Source organism: Astyanax mexicanus, chromosome 6 (assembly GCF_023375975.1).
Source record: "Astyanax mexicanus isolate ESR-SI-001 chromosome 6, AstMex3_surface, whole genome shotgun sequence".
In the NCBI taxonomy this organism is placed as follows: Eukaryota; Metazoa; Chordata; class Actinopteri; order Characiformes; family Acestrorhamphidae; genus Astyanax; species Astyanax mexicanus.
In genome coordinates, this window is record NC_064413.1 from 30,192,895 (window position 1) to 30,208,695 (window position 15,801).

The window sequence follows — 15,801 nt, forward strand, 5'->3', positions numbered from 1 at the left end:
CACAGCACCATCATTTATTGTAAGAAGGTGCACGCTAGGGGGCATTCAATCATCGCGTCCCACAAGAAGGTCAGTCAGTAGTGCTTCAGCTTCCAAACCTTCAGGATTTATATGTCAACCACTATCTGAGCAGGTCTAGGACACAGCTGGCCAGTGGCAGGAGGCACAACATGGCCAGAACCAGAAGCATCAGATAGAAGAGATAGATAGAATGCACAGAAGTTGTGTAAATGTGTAATTTTCTGATATTCAGTAGGGGTGTGCCATATTTTTCATATGTAATAATTGTGCATAAATTATCTACACAATTAAAAAAATCCATATTTTAATAATAGTGATTTTCTTAAAGAAGGTCTAAAAGAGATGTGGAGAGCAATAGAAAGTAATAATTTTAATAGAAAACAAAATAAACAAACAATTAACCAAAACTACAGCAACATGGAGACATAGACTACATATGCTGCTCGTTCACCAATATACACCCCTGGTGCTGCAGCAAATGGTGAGCTGGTTCAGCTGAACACTCAGCCTAAAAAAGCCTCAGCATGTCTCAAAAAAAAGTGACCAAACAAGAAATAAAACAAGAGTAATTATTGGCAGTGAGTTTGAAAGTTTCTTTGCCTCTCATACCAGCAGCACCTGCCCGCTGCCACTGAGATCCAGATCAGGCTACAACAAGATAAAATGCTAGGCTACTCAAATATGGATTTTATATGTTATCTTATAAACTAAGCAGTATATTACTAGGATCTGTAAAGTAGTAACTCCAACTCTAGGGTGTGTATTTTTGGAGCAGTGGGATTTTTTTTGTTGTAACAGTCTTGGCTTAGGGTAACGCAGTTAGCGCTGCATAAAGTTCACATGAGCCAGTTTATAATGTGCAAACAGTAAAAACACTCCAAACGTATTCATTATCTGATTAACTTACAGAGTATGACTCGTCGTTGCTTGCCATGGTAGACGTTACTGAACTCGTCTAGCACTGGGTTGTGTAGATTCAGCCTCCTTAACTTGGCAACCCGAGTGGGCAGGGCAATTGGACCATTGTAGCTATTTCACACATTTCCTGTGGCAGTCTGTATTATTTTGTTCCTTAACTGAAAGCAAAAGCATTTCTTAGTGGAGAAGGGACAAAATTGTTCAATGATACCAGTGTGCTGGAACGGCCATCCCTGCTAAGCCTGATATATTCATTCTAAAAACTGGGGTGTCTTGTTGCTTTTCGAGTTTTTCTGGCCACGTCACGCATCTTTACATACTTATGTCCTTATGTCACAAGTACAGCCTGTGAAAGAGGATCTGGCTCAGTTTTACTGAACATGAGCGGCTGGTACAGCAATGGAGACTTCAGAAGGAGAAACTCAGCTCAGAAGCTTATTAACTCATAGTAAAAACAAACAAACAAAAAAAAAACGATGAAGTGAAGTTTCTGACTGAAAACGTTCTCTCTCTCTCTGACTGAACATAACCTGGAATCGGATTAAACTCTCTGAAAGGAGACCGCACCACACCCACCCAGTTCAAAATTATATATTGGTACTGTTTTAGGGCAAGATCAACCATCCATAATATGAAGTGAGGAAAAAAATATGCAATCTGTTATGTCTTGTCAATTTTGGTGATTAATCTGCGTGTGAACTGGGGGAGTAGCCTCTAACCCTCCCCCAATGAGTTTTGTTCACCAGCACTTTGTGTAGTGTATTGCAATTAGAAATATATGGCAACACTGCCATTTGCAATCAACTTTTTTTTTAATTGACTACTGCCGAATAATCAGGTGAGGTGGGGTTGGGATTAGGGGGGAGGTGTTGACTGTGCGCGCGGTACGTGCAGCCTCATTACATTCCTGCTTCGCTCCTGCAGCAGCAGCACCACGCGCGCGCGCCCGTCTGCCCGCCCGCCCAGTCTGCGTCTGCATCTGGGTGTACAGCTAGTCTTACTGGAAGCTCTGTGGAGCCAAGTTTGCGCACTCAGTGCGCTTCTTCTTTATTCCACTATAGGAAAGAATGGAGCTCAATTAAAGGAGAAGACTTTATGCTCTGTGTGCTAAAACTTTAGGGACGTTTTCTGGCTTTATTGTCTTTGTTAGGACGAGGGATGGCTTTTTGCGTGTTTAGCCCCTCTAGCTGAGCGCGTGCGTTCCGGAGCAGAATGGATCAGAGCGCGGTGGAGAACGCGACGCTGTTTAGCAGCGCGAACCAGAGCCAGAGCGCGTGGAGCGCGCACAGCGTGGAGTACAAGGCGGCCAGCGTGCTGCTGGTGCTGTTCGTGTGCGGTCTGGGCATCATCGGGAACGCCATGGTGATCCTGGTGGTTCTGACCACCAAGCACATGCGCACGCCCACCAACTGCTACCTGGTGAGCCTGGCCGTGGCGGACCTGATGGTGCTGACCGCGGCCGGCCTGCCCAACATCACCGACAGCCTGTTCGAGCAGTGGGTGTACGGCTACGCCGGCTGCCTGTCTATCACCTACCTGCAGTACGTGGGCATCAACGCGTCCTCCTGCTCCATCACGGCCTTCACCGTGGAGCGGTATATCGCCATCTGCCACCCGATACGCGCGCAGTCCCTCTGCACGCTCTCGCGCGCCAAGAAGATCATCGCGCTCGTCTGGACCTTCACCGGACTCTACTGCGTCATGTGGTTCTGCCTGGCCGACCTGGAGCAGCAGACGCACGGGAACACCACCGTGGTGATCTGCGCCTACAAGGTGTCCAGGACGCAGTACCTGCCCATCTACTTCACGGACTTCGCGCTCTTCTACGTGCTGCCGCTGCTGCTGGCCACCGTCCTGTACGGCCTGATCGCCCGGATCCTGATGCTCAACCCGCTGCCCTCAGACCCCAAAGAGAACTCCAAAGCGTGGAGGAAGAGCACGAGCACGAGCAGCAGCACCCAGCGCGCAGCCAAGAGTTCCTCCTACAGCACCACAGCCACCTCCAGGAGACAGGTGTGTGAGACTATATCCTGTTATTATAGGATGCACCCATTGTAAATTAAAAAGTCAGATTGACAAACTAAACAAATTAAGATTTTGGCCGAATTTTCGCAAGTTTTTAAAAGTATATACAACTCCTGATAAAATAGAGAGATCACTTAGCTCAGTTTCTGAATCAGCTGGCATTTCGGTGATGTTATGGTTGAATCAACGTTGGATTTGGTGTTGATTTTGAAAAATGAATCAATGTTGACATGGCAACATTGTTTCAACGTTGCACGTTCAATCTTTAATAAACCATAGCTCACTAAAACTATAACAATAAACATATTAATGACTGTAGTAAAGCTGAGTATAAAAAATCTTACCCACCTCTACCAATCTGATTCAAAATCTGATCTTAAAAACACAACAGTAAAACACATAGCATATGGTGAAGTAATGGTGCGTAAAAACAATAACTGCAAATGGAATATAACCACTTTTTCATCCCTCCATCCAAACAGTTTTTTTTTTTTAAACTGTATAGTGATGAAATGTAAAATGCTAATTCAAAAGGCAGAAGGTTGAGGACATTATGTTGATCCAATGTTAAAATGTCAATGCTTGCACAACCATTTAACATTAAATGTTTTTTTTTAAGTTGTTTCGGTGTTGAAACAACTTGCTTCAAACATATTTCAACCATATTTCAACATTGAAGGTCGGTTGTGTGCCAGCTGGGTATGTTTGAGTAAAATGAACATTGTTGTTTTATTTTATAAACTACAGAAATATTTCTCCCAAATTACAAATAAAAATAGTCATTTAGAGCATGTATTTTCAGAAAATGAGAAATGGCTGAAATAACAAAAAATGTAGAGCTTTCAGACCTCAAATAATGCAAAAAGTTTTAAGAGTTCAGAAATCAATATTTGGTGAAATAACCCTGTTTTTTAATCACAGTTTCCATGCATCTTGGCATGTTCTCCTCCACCAGTCTTACACACTGCTTTTGGATAACTTTATACCACTCCTGGTGCAAAAATTCAAGCAGTTCAGCTTAGTTTGATGGCTTGTGATCATCCATCTTCCTCTTGATTATATTTCAGAGGTTTCATATTTTTTTCCAGAGCTGATATTGTCATGTTTTTTTCCATGGCATACATTCAATAGCCTAAATGTCCTTTTCTATTCCTTTTTTCGAAAATGTAATTGGTTTGTATAGGCAAAATTATTCATTGTTTTCACTTGTTCCAACATTCATCAACCAACGGTTAAACATGCATTCACACTACAGGTCAGTAGTTTTAGAACACCACCCTTTTTCTTTGTTCATTTTAGCCATTTATGCTCCTCAGGTTGAGTGAATATAACCTGAAATTGTACAAAATCCAGTGAACTTAAATTTTATAAAAGTAAGTAATAACTAAAAAATGAACAAAAGATACCAGCTGAAGTTGGTCTTTAACAATGCAAATTGATGCAAAAAAAATCCAATTTACAGTTTTTGCAGTGCCAGAACAGCACTATACTCTACTGCAGAATTTACAAAACACACAGCATAATCACACTTTCATCATAATTACTTAAAAAAAGATATAGAAACACAGATAACTCTGTACGTATTCAAAGTATAAGCCTTTTTAAAAGACATTACAGATGAAGTGAGAACTGTTTCCCATACATTCAAAAGACTCAAAAGAGGTCTGGCTGTCCCACACTCCTTTAGCTCAGCTTAACACTGCTCAGTCTCAGTTTCAGCAGTGAAGAGTAGAATTAATTAGAAGTCTAACAGGTAAAGTGCAGTAATAAAGTCATTGCTAAAAAATATATATAAAAAAACAGATTGTCTGGACCATAAGGTACTGATAGTGGACTGCTGAAAATAGGGGTGTTCTAAAACATTTGACTGGCAGTGTATAGAACTTTTTATGTATGTTATATTTACATATTTTAAACATGCTTTAGGAAGGAATAAATGTGTGTACAATATTGTAGCATGTAATAGGCAGTGGACACAAGGCCTGTCAAAAAGAAATACATTATTAGTTTATTTTTCAGTATGTGGGCATGGCTCAATACTTTTTTGCTATATGTTTTTTTACTTAACCAGGGAAGCTCATCCCTGTCTGGGAAACTGCCCTGTATATTTATGTTTAAATTAGTGGCAAAGAAATCTCTTATAATGACAATAATATAATTTATTGTAATAACGTCTGGAACAATATGTTAAATTGCGCAAAATTAGTTTTTATAACAATATTATGTAATCTAGCATTTTATTAGCAAGAAAACAGGAACTGAAAACTGCATGCGTTTTCCAGGTCATTTGCAGTGCTGTAAAAAAAAAGGTTGCTGGCTTTGGCTTTTTTTTAAGTGAATGATTTTATAGAGATCTGTAAACACAATATGAAAAAATATTAGATAAAGAGGATCTTTCTTTAAATAATAATTAATGAGGATATAAATTTTAAAAGCATTTTTAAATCCACCACTATAGACATTGGGAAAAATACAGAAAAAGCAGGAGGAAAAAAAATAATTCAATATGTGATGGAAAAAACATTTCTGATGCGCATCCCCCAGCCACAGTCAGAGCTATTATCTGCAAATTGAGTAATCACAAACAGGAGAAATTCCAGAGGAACATTGGCAGATTTTCCCTGTCTGTGTGTCTGATCTACCAACATGTCCTTTGTGGTCAAGTGGAAAATCATTCAGGAAGTCCCTAGAAGTTCCATCAAAGCTTCCAAGGAATGTGGGTCTCTCCACCACCAGCTAAGACAAGCATTTAAAAGAAGCATCAGTGCTCTTCTCAACTGTGATTAACATGTCATGTTGTTAATGAGATACTGTTCAATGGAGAGAACAAACCGCGGCTCCTTATAACTGGCTTAAACCCAACACAGTGTTTGTAATTAAGATCACCCTTCCAGCATTCAAACATAGAGGTGGTAGTATAGGGATCTATTAAGGGGCCAGATTAGCCTATGCACTATAGGTGTGGCTGAAGCCCCAGGGTCCAGTCACTTTAGCTGGTTGGGGAGGGGCGGGAAAGTCATTAGATACTCTAGATTGTATTAGCTCCAGGTTGCACCTGACATGCAACCTGGAGCTCCTGGACATGCTCTTTAAACATGATTATCTCTATATTTAAATGTGGGAAAACAGCAAACACTGGCAAATATTGAAATGTAAAACTTAAATGAAAAGTTTTTTGAATCCACAATTGACCATTGCTGCTAACTATGAGATTTTTTATATGAAATATGTTTTTATTTAAAATTATATTAAAGGTGATAAATGATAGCAAAGTAAACAGGAGCTCACCCATTGCTAAAAGCATCTAAGGGACAATTTGTTTTAGTAACTTTTCAGTAGAACTGAAAATAGCAAAAAAAAAAATTTTTCTAGAAAAAAAAAATAAGAGACCACTTAAAAATGATGAGTTTCATTGATTTTACCAAATTGAAAACCTCTGGAATATAATCAAAAGGGATATGGAAAATATGATCACAAGCCATCAAACCAAGCTGAACTGCTTGAATTGTTGCACCAGGAGTGGCATAAATTTATCCAAAAACAGTGTGTAAGACTGGTGGAGGATAACAAAAACAGAGATTAAAAACCAGGGCTTTTCCACCAAATATTGATTTCTGAATTCTTTAGTTCTGAACTTTATGAACATGAATTTGTTTTTATTTTGTCTTTGCATTATTTGAGATCTGAAAGCTCTGCGTCTTTTTTGTTATTTCAGCCGTTTCTCATTTTCTGCAAATAAATGTTCCAAATGACAATATTTTTATTTGGAATTTGGGAGAAATTATGTGTGTAGTAATTGAATAAATCAGCATTGTTCATTTTACTCAAACATATACCTATAAATAGTAAAACTAGAGAAACTGATTAAAAAAAGTGGTCTTGATTTTTTCCAGAGCTGTAATTTAAAGGCTGAAATTTAGGCTTACATTCCAAACTTTTATTAATAGAAACAGAGTAATAAAACATAAAGCAAATCACGTCAAATTGTTATTGGAACAGCTTAATTGAAAGGTGCACTAAAAGACATGTATCCATGTTTAATCAAACTCTTCAGAACCGATATCCTAAATAGTATATGTGGCTGACTAAGCTTATTTGCATCTATGCATTTAATTTTATTTTTGCTTTGACTAAATCGCTTTTAATGTCGCAATTCAGATTTAGTTTGCCCCAATCTGCCCCAAACTGCAGAAGACAGACTGGAGAAAATCAAGTAAATTAATAAAGAATCTCTAGAGCAAAAGCAGCCCAAATGCAGTCAAATCACTAGAACTCCAACAGTTCTCATGTTCCACTATAAAATAATACATTTACAAAGTTCAGTACTTTTCCATGAGGAATTAGTGTGCTGAATATGCAGATTCTGAAGAGCTCCACTCATACAGTGTTTTCCACTCAGAAATAACAAACAGGGCAGAATTACTCACATATTGGCTGTAGAGTGTAGATTTACGTTGTTTGTACATTCATTGTTATTAATAATAATTTAAGTTTTCTAAAATACAGTGTAACATTACATAATATATAGAACAAAAGTTCTGTTTCTAACAAATGTTACCTCCCTGAGACCAAGGCAAGACCAATTCCAATTGAGGTTGAGACCGAGATGAGACCAAGACCACTTGTTCATAGTCTCAAGTTTAAAGACTACTAATAGCAAAACAACTGCTGCTTAAAATAAATAACTTTTATTGGACAGCAAAAATGTTTGAGGCCATGCCCATATAGTAACCGATAAGTTGATAACTTTCTATGGAATATGGATTATTATTATTATATACGGCTCTTCACAACTTTACAACGTGATGCTCTCAAACATATTAAGCAAACAGCAGAAAATTCAAACAAATAACTCTTGACAAGTTCAGCACAGCTGTTAACTGAAAGCTCACATTCCAGGAGATTACCTCATAAAGCTGACTGGGAAAAAATATTACAGCAGATCTAGTTGGTATATAATTACAGTAGGTAGGGCAGTATGTAAATCAACTATAAAGGGTTACCACAGGGGGTGGCTTGGAGGTTGTGTGGGAATTCAACATTCCTCAATTAACAGTGTAACATGTTGTTTGTTTGTGGTGTAGGTGACGAAGATGCTGGCTGTAGTGGTGATCCTTTTTGCCCTGCTTTGGATGCCCTATCGCACGCTGGTGGTGGTCAACTCCTTCCTGGAGAAGCCCTACCTCGACACCTGGTTTGTGCTCTTCTGTCGAATCTGCATCTACCTGAACAGTGCCATCAATCCGGTCATCTACAACGCCATGTCTCAGAAATTCCGCGCCGCCTTCCGCAAGCTCTGCCACTGTGGGCCCCAGCACTTAGAGAAGCCACCCGCATACAGTGTGGCATTGACTTACAGTGTGATCAAGGAGACCTCTAATGGAGAAAGCCCAGATCACTTCACTACAGAAATGGAGGAACTACCTGGAGCTAGTGAAGAATTCCTAGCTGGAAAGAAAAGTCTTTCCTTTAAGGAGTCCTCGCTGTGTAAAAGCATGATAGCTAACGCCTAGCTACAGGAGGGTTAAAAGAGAGGGGTAACTTTGCAAGTGCTTATCGATATGTGAATTTTTAAAAAGCTATTTAAAAGCTTTATGCTAAAATGTCAAGTCCAGACCATCAACCTTTAAAAAGCTTTATGTTTAAGAGTGTCCAACAATTCAATTTTAGAAACGAGTCTTTTAAAAATAGCAAAACTCTCTGTTAATGGACTATGATGATTTATGATGATCATCCATATTATATTGTGGTGTCACCAGGGATGGATTAATAAGTCTAGGCCCTATTCCTGTACAGCAACTTTCTTTAACAGAGCAAGGGATAATGAAATGACCAACAACAACAACAACAACCAAGCAGTGGTTCTCTCTTGAAATGGCAGCTGCAGTGGTGGAGACCCTTTTCTACCCTCTACCCCAACACCAGGAGACTGAATAACCCAAATAAACTGAATCGGCCACGCCAATGGGAGTGCCACCAACAAACAGCCTCAACAAAACTGAAAGAGCAATGTTGAGCATGCTGGAAACCCTCTCTTAAGCCCCCTAGTATAATTGACGCTGCCACAATAAGAGTTTAAAACAGTACTGACTCTTCTGCCATGGAAGCAGAATACACTCGGTGGTCTTAAATGATGGAAAACACCATCAGTAACATGAAGGTGATCAAGTAAGTGCCAAGGCTGAGTTTGCACCCAGGCAAGCAAGCATTACCTCTCCAATTGTTCTGCCCAGAAGATTTACAACATTGTGTTCATAGGGGGTTTATGTAGCAACTGCACAATACATCACTATCAAAGCTTCATCCCTGAGAGACTTATTACAGTGATGGCTTTGAAGCTTACATTACACAGAGATGGCAGGGGCAGGTTTGCTGTAGTCACTGTGGTCACTTGGGGCTCCATACTTCCACACATTAATAGCACAGCATAGAGTACAGTGTCTCTTCATGGCTATAAAATAAATCAATTGTTTCGTCCACATGGGAAAGGAACTTTACTGAAAGGCAGCATTCATAAGGTGATTCCTTATGACTTTTAGTTTGTTACATAGTGTAATATCATGCTGGAAGTAACAAGTGGACATGAAGGGATACACATGGTCAGCAACAACACCCAAAGTCTGTGACATTCAAGTGATTATTGATTGGATTAACAAGCCCAAAATGTTCATTTTGTTGGTGCCAACACCTGATTCTAATAATCAATGTAATCAATGTTTATTAGACCAACCTTTAGTCATTCCAATCTTCAAAAGTCCAAAAGTTTTGGTGATTCTGTGCTAAGTGCAGCCTCAGCTTTCTGTTCTTGGTAGACATAAGTGGAATCTGACAAAGGTCACTTTGTCACAAGTTGTGCATTCTGAGATTCTGGATGTTCTCTGGATGTTCTTTTTATTGCTGACAATCCCATGAAACCAGCAGTTCTAAACATATAATCCAGACCACCTGGCACCAACAGTTATTATTCCACATTTAATATTATTCAGATGTCAAATGTTTCATAACATTAGCTGAAACTGCTGATACACATCAACGTGATTTATTGCATTGCACCAATTTGCGTGGCTTAGTGAGTGTATATATTAAATACAGGGGTTGGACAATGAAACTGAAACACCTGTCATTTTAGTGTGGAAGGTTTTATGGCTAAATTGGAGCAGCCTGGTTGCCAATCTTCATTAATTGCACATTGCCCCAGTAAGAGTGCGAAGAGTGTGAAGGTTCAATTAGCAGGGTAAGAGCACAGTTCCGCTCAAAATATTGCAATGCACACAACATTATGGGTGACATACCAGAGTTCAAAAGAGGACAAATTGTTGGTGCAAGTCTTGCTGGTGCATCTGTGACCAAGACAGCAAGTCTTTGTGATGTATCAAGAGCCACGGTATCCAGGGTAATGTCAGCAAAACCACCAAGAAGGACGAACCACATCCAACAGGATTAACTGTGGATGCTGTAAGAGAAAGTTGTCTGAAAGGGATGTTCGGGTGCTAACCTGGATTGTATCCAAAAAACATTAAACCATGGCTGCCCAAATCACGCAGAATTCAACGTGCACCTCAACCCTCCTGTTTCCACCAGAACTTAATAAATTATTGTGGTCTAAAATCAGGTGTTTCATTTTCATTGTCCAACCCCTGTAGTTGTACTGCATGCAAAGTTTGGGCACATCTGGTCAATTTAAATGCTTAAATGCTGAAACAAACTATTAATATTTTCTTTTTAAAATGTTTCTCTACTTTTCAGCACAAAGGTTTTTTACATAACTTATAGGACGGAATACATTCCATTTTAAATGTACCATAAAATGCATACAATTTTATATTCAATTGTGCAGACATGTATTCTTTGTAGAGGAAGTGTATTTTTACTCAAACCTCCCTGCAAGACTGCACATATGTCAGTTGTCATGAAATTCTACTGTAGGTTTTGTGTGGCCTTGTGAACGCTGCCCTTCAGCAAAGTATTGCATTATGTCTCACATGCTGTTTTGCATTACAAGTCATTCATTTTCTCTGGAATGGCAGGAACCATGTTTTATGCTGTACATATGTTATTTAAAGTTAAACTTATTGATATAGCCGTGGTAATGTTCACCTTTCAGCTTGAGTGTGATTTCTGTACTTTTGAATGAAGTCAGCTGGTGTCTGGTTTGAGTTTGTGTTGCTGAATGTGGCTTTTGATGTAGCATTAAATAAGCTTTCTGTACACTGGTTAAAAAAAAAGGAAAAATATAAATATAGCAGTTTAATAGTTCCTAGAATAAGCTGTACAGTTCTGTTGGTCACCCCATTGTGCACAGTCTTTGGAAACCATTTGCTTCATTTATTGTACAGTAAAAGTACAGTTTGTGGTCTTAAAGGTTAATGTTTAAAATATTTGCTGTTGTTTTCATGATATCTATTTATATTTTGTAAAGTTGTGCCTTGTCTTAAATAAACTAATAGTGTGCTGAGTTTTACAGGTTCGGTGTACTTTTTCACACCTAAAAGTTTGAGAAAGTACAAAGTTTTTATTTATCTTAAGTCTGGCTAGTTTTGGTTTTACACTGTAGTTCAGTGAGTAACTAAACATTTTGCTGCAATTTTTCTCCCTAAACGTGATACTGATTGGTCTGTAGAAATCATGGTTCAGACAATGGCACGCTGTCAACTTGGTGAGTTGCCTTTCAAGGTGTTGTGCTGAATTCAGCCTCCCTCCCAAAATCCGACTCCCTTTGAGTGCATGTGCCTCACACAGCAGTGCTGGAATTCCTTTTATTTCTGATCATAAATAATGGTTAATCTACAGTTACAGTAGATATAGGAATCACTAGCACAATCTGCTGTACCCATACTACTATTAGAGTTGGATTAAAGTAAAACATTTGATATTTTCTTTTTTTTATTTCTTTATTAGTGACGATAGCCTGCCTCAACTTTCTGCAATTGGTGCAAAAGAGTTGGTTGCGGGGTGTGGGCAGTCACACAGCCCCACCTCCCATCTCTGCTGCTCCAGTTTTGGCTCCACTTTGCCTCTACTGCACAAGCGCACGCTGGCAAGATGGCAGCTTCTATTTCACCCGTCTTTTGGCTTCAAAGCGCCATAAAAAGAATGAATGGGGACGTCCTGTACATACTTATATACAGTCTATAGTATGAACAAACAAACAGTAAATATAAAATTTACAGTGCTATAGGTTATAGGTCCAAATATGCAAATAACGCTACATCACAAACTTAGTAGTTTGTTGAGTTCTCAAACAAACAAATTGGTTGGTTAAGTAGGCCTCTTGTGTAACTATAAATGTAGAAAGTAGGGATGCTGGCGGTAAAAAGAAAACAAACAAATGAAATATGACAATAATTACTGTAATAATTCCAGTTATAGATAATAAAATGTTATTTCATTTTATGAAAATAGCAACTCTCTGAACACACAGTGACAGTACTCCCCAGCAGTCAAACTCAAGCAGATTTCCACTGAACCTTAAACTCAAAATGCTTGAAGACATCACACACAATGCTATGATAAGTTCACTCTTAAAGAATGCCTTAATTACTATCAGTTTATGTACCCTTATTATATAAGAGTTAACAAAAGTTCTTATCTGTTTTCTTGACAATAGTTTTTTTCCTGCCCCATCAAAGTCCAGGGTGCATGGGAGAGGGCATATTTAAAAGTTAAGTAACACAGACAGTCAAATTAAAAGTACCTTTCAATACTTATGTTTCATTTTCCCATTAAAGGAGAAACTACATAACATTTACAAAGTGATTTTCTCACAAATGTTAGATCTTAACTAACATATAAATCCAACATCACTGCCCTAAATGTACAACAATAAGAACTGCATTTTTGCACATACTGGACACAAATACAATCCAAACAAACTCTGTAGCTCTGATTTCATTTATACATCACATGACTCATTGTCATATTTCATCTGTCTCAGCAAACACATAAATATTAAAGACCAAAATCAATTCTACTGCGCTGTAGTAGCTGCATTTTGACAGTGTGAGTGATTAATTGCATATGACTTCACATTAAAAAAGGGAGGCAGTTCAGAGAGCAGGTAATAAAAAGTAATCAATCAAAACAATGGTATGATTTGTTGAAACGGCCCCAAAATAAATCAGGCAACAGGATATCCAAAGGCAAATATTTGAAGAACTTCACTAGCTTATTTTCTTTGGTGTGAAGTGGAGGAGACCGGATGAGCCAACTTTGCAGTTAATAAAAGAACGGCAATTCTGATTCAAGCATCTGGCAGTTTGTATTAACCGCTAAAAGAAGAGTTGTTTTACACAGGCAATACACAAAATACATACGGATGGAGGAGTCTAAAACACTTGTTTAGAAAAAAACAAAAGGTTCTTGAACATAAAATGTAGTTTTTCTGAAATTATGTGAGGACTGTTGTTGAGAAAAAAATATATATATATGAAAAGAAAACCAAAAGAACACAAAGTCCTTTTGGGAGTGAGTGTGCCATACACTTTTGTGATGCAGCATTAATGCATAAAAAGTATATTGCAATATTAGAGCAACATATGCTGCCTTCAGAATCACATCTTTTACAGGGATGTCCATGCAAAAGCACATGGCTTTGAAAAAGAGGATACAGATCTGTCCTCTGAACAGAATTTGTGGAGAATTTGGAAACAATAATGAAATAAAATGGAAATATATATATATATATATATATATATATATATATATTATAATAATGAACACATACTGGTGCTCACCTAAAGAGTAAAGAATAAGACAAAAACTGTTTATTGCTTAGTATCCTCAGTGCCAAAACATGTTATGAGAAGCAATGGCAAAATTGGTAAATGCTTTCCTGTGTAGCAGAGTTGAAATGCAGGAACAGAAAAAATATATTAACAAATTAAATTAAGTTGACCAGATAAATGAAATACACTGTATCTGCACACTACGTACCTCACAATCCATGGACCCCCTGTCTTTATAAATTGACAGAGTAAGTTGCTATTGCTCCCAGTCAATTCCAGTTTGTTATAATATAATTGACAGTGAACTGTGGAATATTTAGTGAGGACATTGGCAGTTGTCATCCTTTCAGGGTACCACACTGGGATTCACTGAGCTCCTGAGCACAACCTATTCTTTCACTAATGTTAGGTAGAAACTGGAGCAGTATGAGCATTAGCCGCTAACCACAGCGCTAGCTCTTTCGCCATTCAGAGGTGAGTATATCAGACTTTAGCCTTCATGTTTACTGTATTAAAACCAACTACATGGGACAATCCGCTAGCTGATAGCGCCATGACTTACCAGAACACACAGGGTTCCTTAGTGTAGCACTTTTGGGGGGTATCTACCAGTGCTAAGCATACCTAACTGTGGAAAGTGCTGCTGCTAACGGCAGCTAATGCTGCTGCTAACCACCCATAAATACTGGAAATCTAAGCTCACTGTAAATTAACAGAAGCACTTTACTGACCTAAATGAACTTTTTTTTTCTGAAATCGTGTGGATTTTCCTCTAGCACTTGTTTTACTTTGATTCCCCCAGCTTCTCCACTAGAAGAAAAACATGGCAACACCCTTGTTCCTTAACATTGTCGTTTAAAATGCCCCTTATAGTTTGGTACGTCTTATGTATAAAAATAGACTAGAAAATAGATGTTCATTGATTCATATAATTATAACTTGGTTGGTTCATTTTTTTTTTAATTGGTGATTCTCCATGCATTTTTCTAATTTTCTAATTTTCTACTTTCACCCCAAATTTTACCCAGTTTCTACCAAATTAGCCAATTTGCATTGACATAACCCCCCCTATCACTAGTAATGCCCCAGTACATGTTTTTTCTTGCTTTACATGGCATACATATTTAGTACTTTACAGTATAAAATCAAATGTATCATCATCCATAGATATAGTGTCATTTATATTCTTTTTTTTCTGTGATTAACTGCTAGTCTAGTGTATTTCATTCTTTTCAAATTGTGTAAACTCCTTTCTCTAGACAGTGACAGTAGTATGGGAGACAGAACTGCATGTTAAAATAAAGTCAGGAGCCGAGTGTTTGGGTTTGCCGCTCTGGGTTAAGTGTTGATGTAAGTGAGGCTAAATAGGTCATGGCTGTTTACATAAGCCCGCCCCGTACTGCTCCCAGGACCTAAGTGCTTATTCTTGTGGTTCAATCCTTTCTGCCCTGCTCAACATCTCATTCTCACCCCAGTGAGAGCCTACAGCTAAAGTTAGATTAGTGTGTGTGTGTGTTCCTGTCTTGCCTCCAGCATACACAGGAAATGTTAGTTGAGGTTATCATCAATGTGTTCCAGCTCAGGGAACTGGTAGCTGAATGCATGCAATGTTTTAGAATCCAGACCGACAGTGTTCAAAGAGAGATGATAGTTTAAGTTTTTTAAAAGGATTCTTAAATTGCCACAAGTATTTGCCCACCTATCCAAATCAAACTCAGGTTCCAATCACTTCCATGGCCACAAGTATACAAATATACTGTAAAGTACTAAATATGAATGGCATTAATAGTTATGGGGCAGCTTATATGAATGGGGCTTGGCTAATCGGGGTAAAATAAGTGTAGAAATAAATGTAAAAAAAAAAAGGAACCACATATTAAGTCAGTGACAAGGTAATGGGCTCCATGGATGCATGGAGAACCCCCAAATAATAAATATCAACCAACCAAGTATAAATCTTGTTGAGTCAATAATTTACACAGAGTTCATTTCAACTTTTTTCCCAGGGGTTTATATAGCTCCAGACTCTTTAGAGTTTAAAAAACACTTTCAAAATAGTTAAACATTTAACACTTTGCCAGAGGTTCTTTTTGGGGGGCGAATAACAAAAGTA

The 15,801-nt window shown here is 38.3% G+C and overlaps 1 protein-coding gene across 1 annotated transcript; it reads left to right on the forward strand.

The window, feature by feature from the left end:
- Positions 1–1,863: 1,863 nt before the first annotated feature.
- On the forward strand, positions 1,864–8,528 carry trhra (thyrotropin-releasing hormone receptor a). The gene is made up of 2 exons (XM_007254494.4): positions 1,864–2,952; positions 8,049–8,528. Exons 1-2 carry the CDS (start codon positions 2,152–2,154, stop codon positions 8,475–8,477), a joined length of 1,230 nt encoding a protein of 409 aa, XP_007254556.3. The 5' UTR covers positions 1,864–2,151; the 3' UTR covers positions 8,478–8,528.
- The last annotated feature ends 7,273 nt before the right edge of the window (positions 8,529–15,801 follow it).

Bases quoted from the DNA above. Each gene is read 5' to 3' on its own strand.
- trhra (XM_007254494.4), top strand. From the start codon at position 2,152: ATGGATCAGAGCGCGGTGGAGAACGCGACGCTGTTTAGCAGCGCGAAC. The intron at 2,953-8,048 runs GTGTGTGAGACT...TTTGTGGTGTAG, and splicing joins CAGCCACCTCCAGGAGACAG to GTGACGAAGATGCTGGCTGT.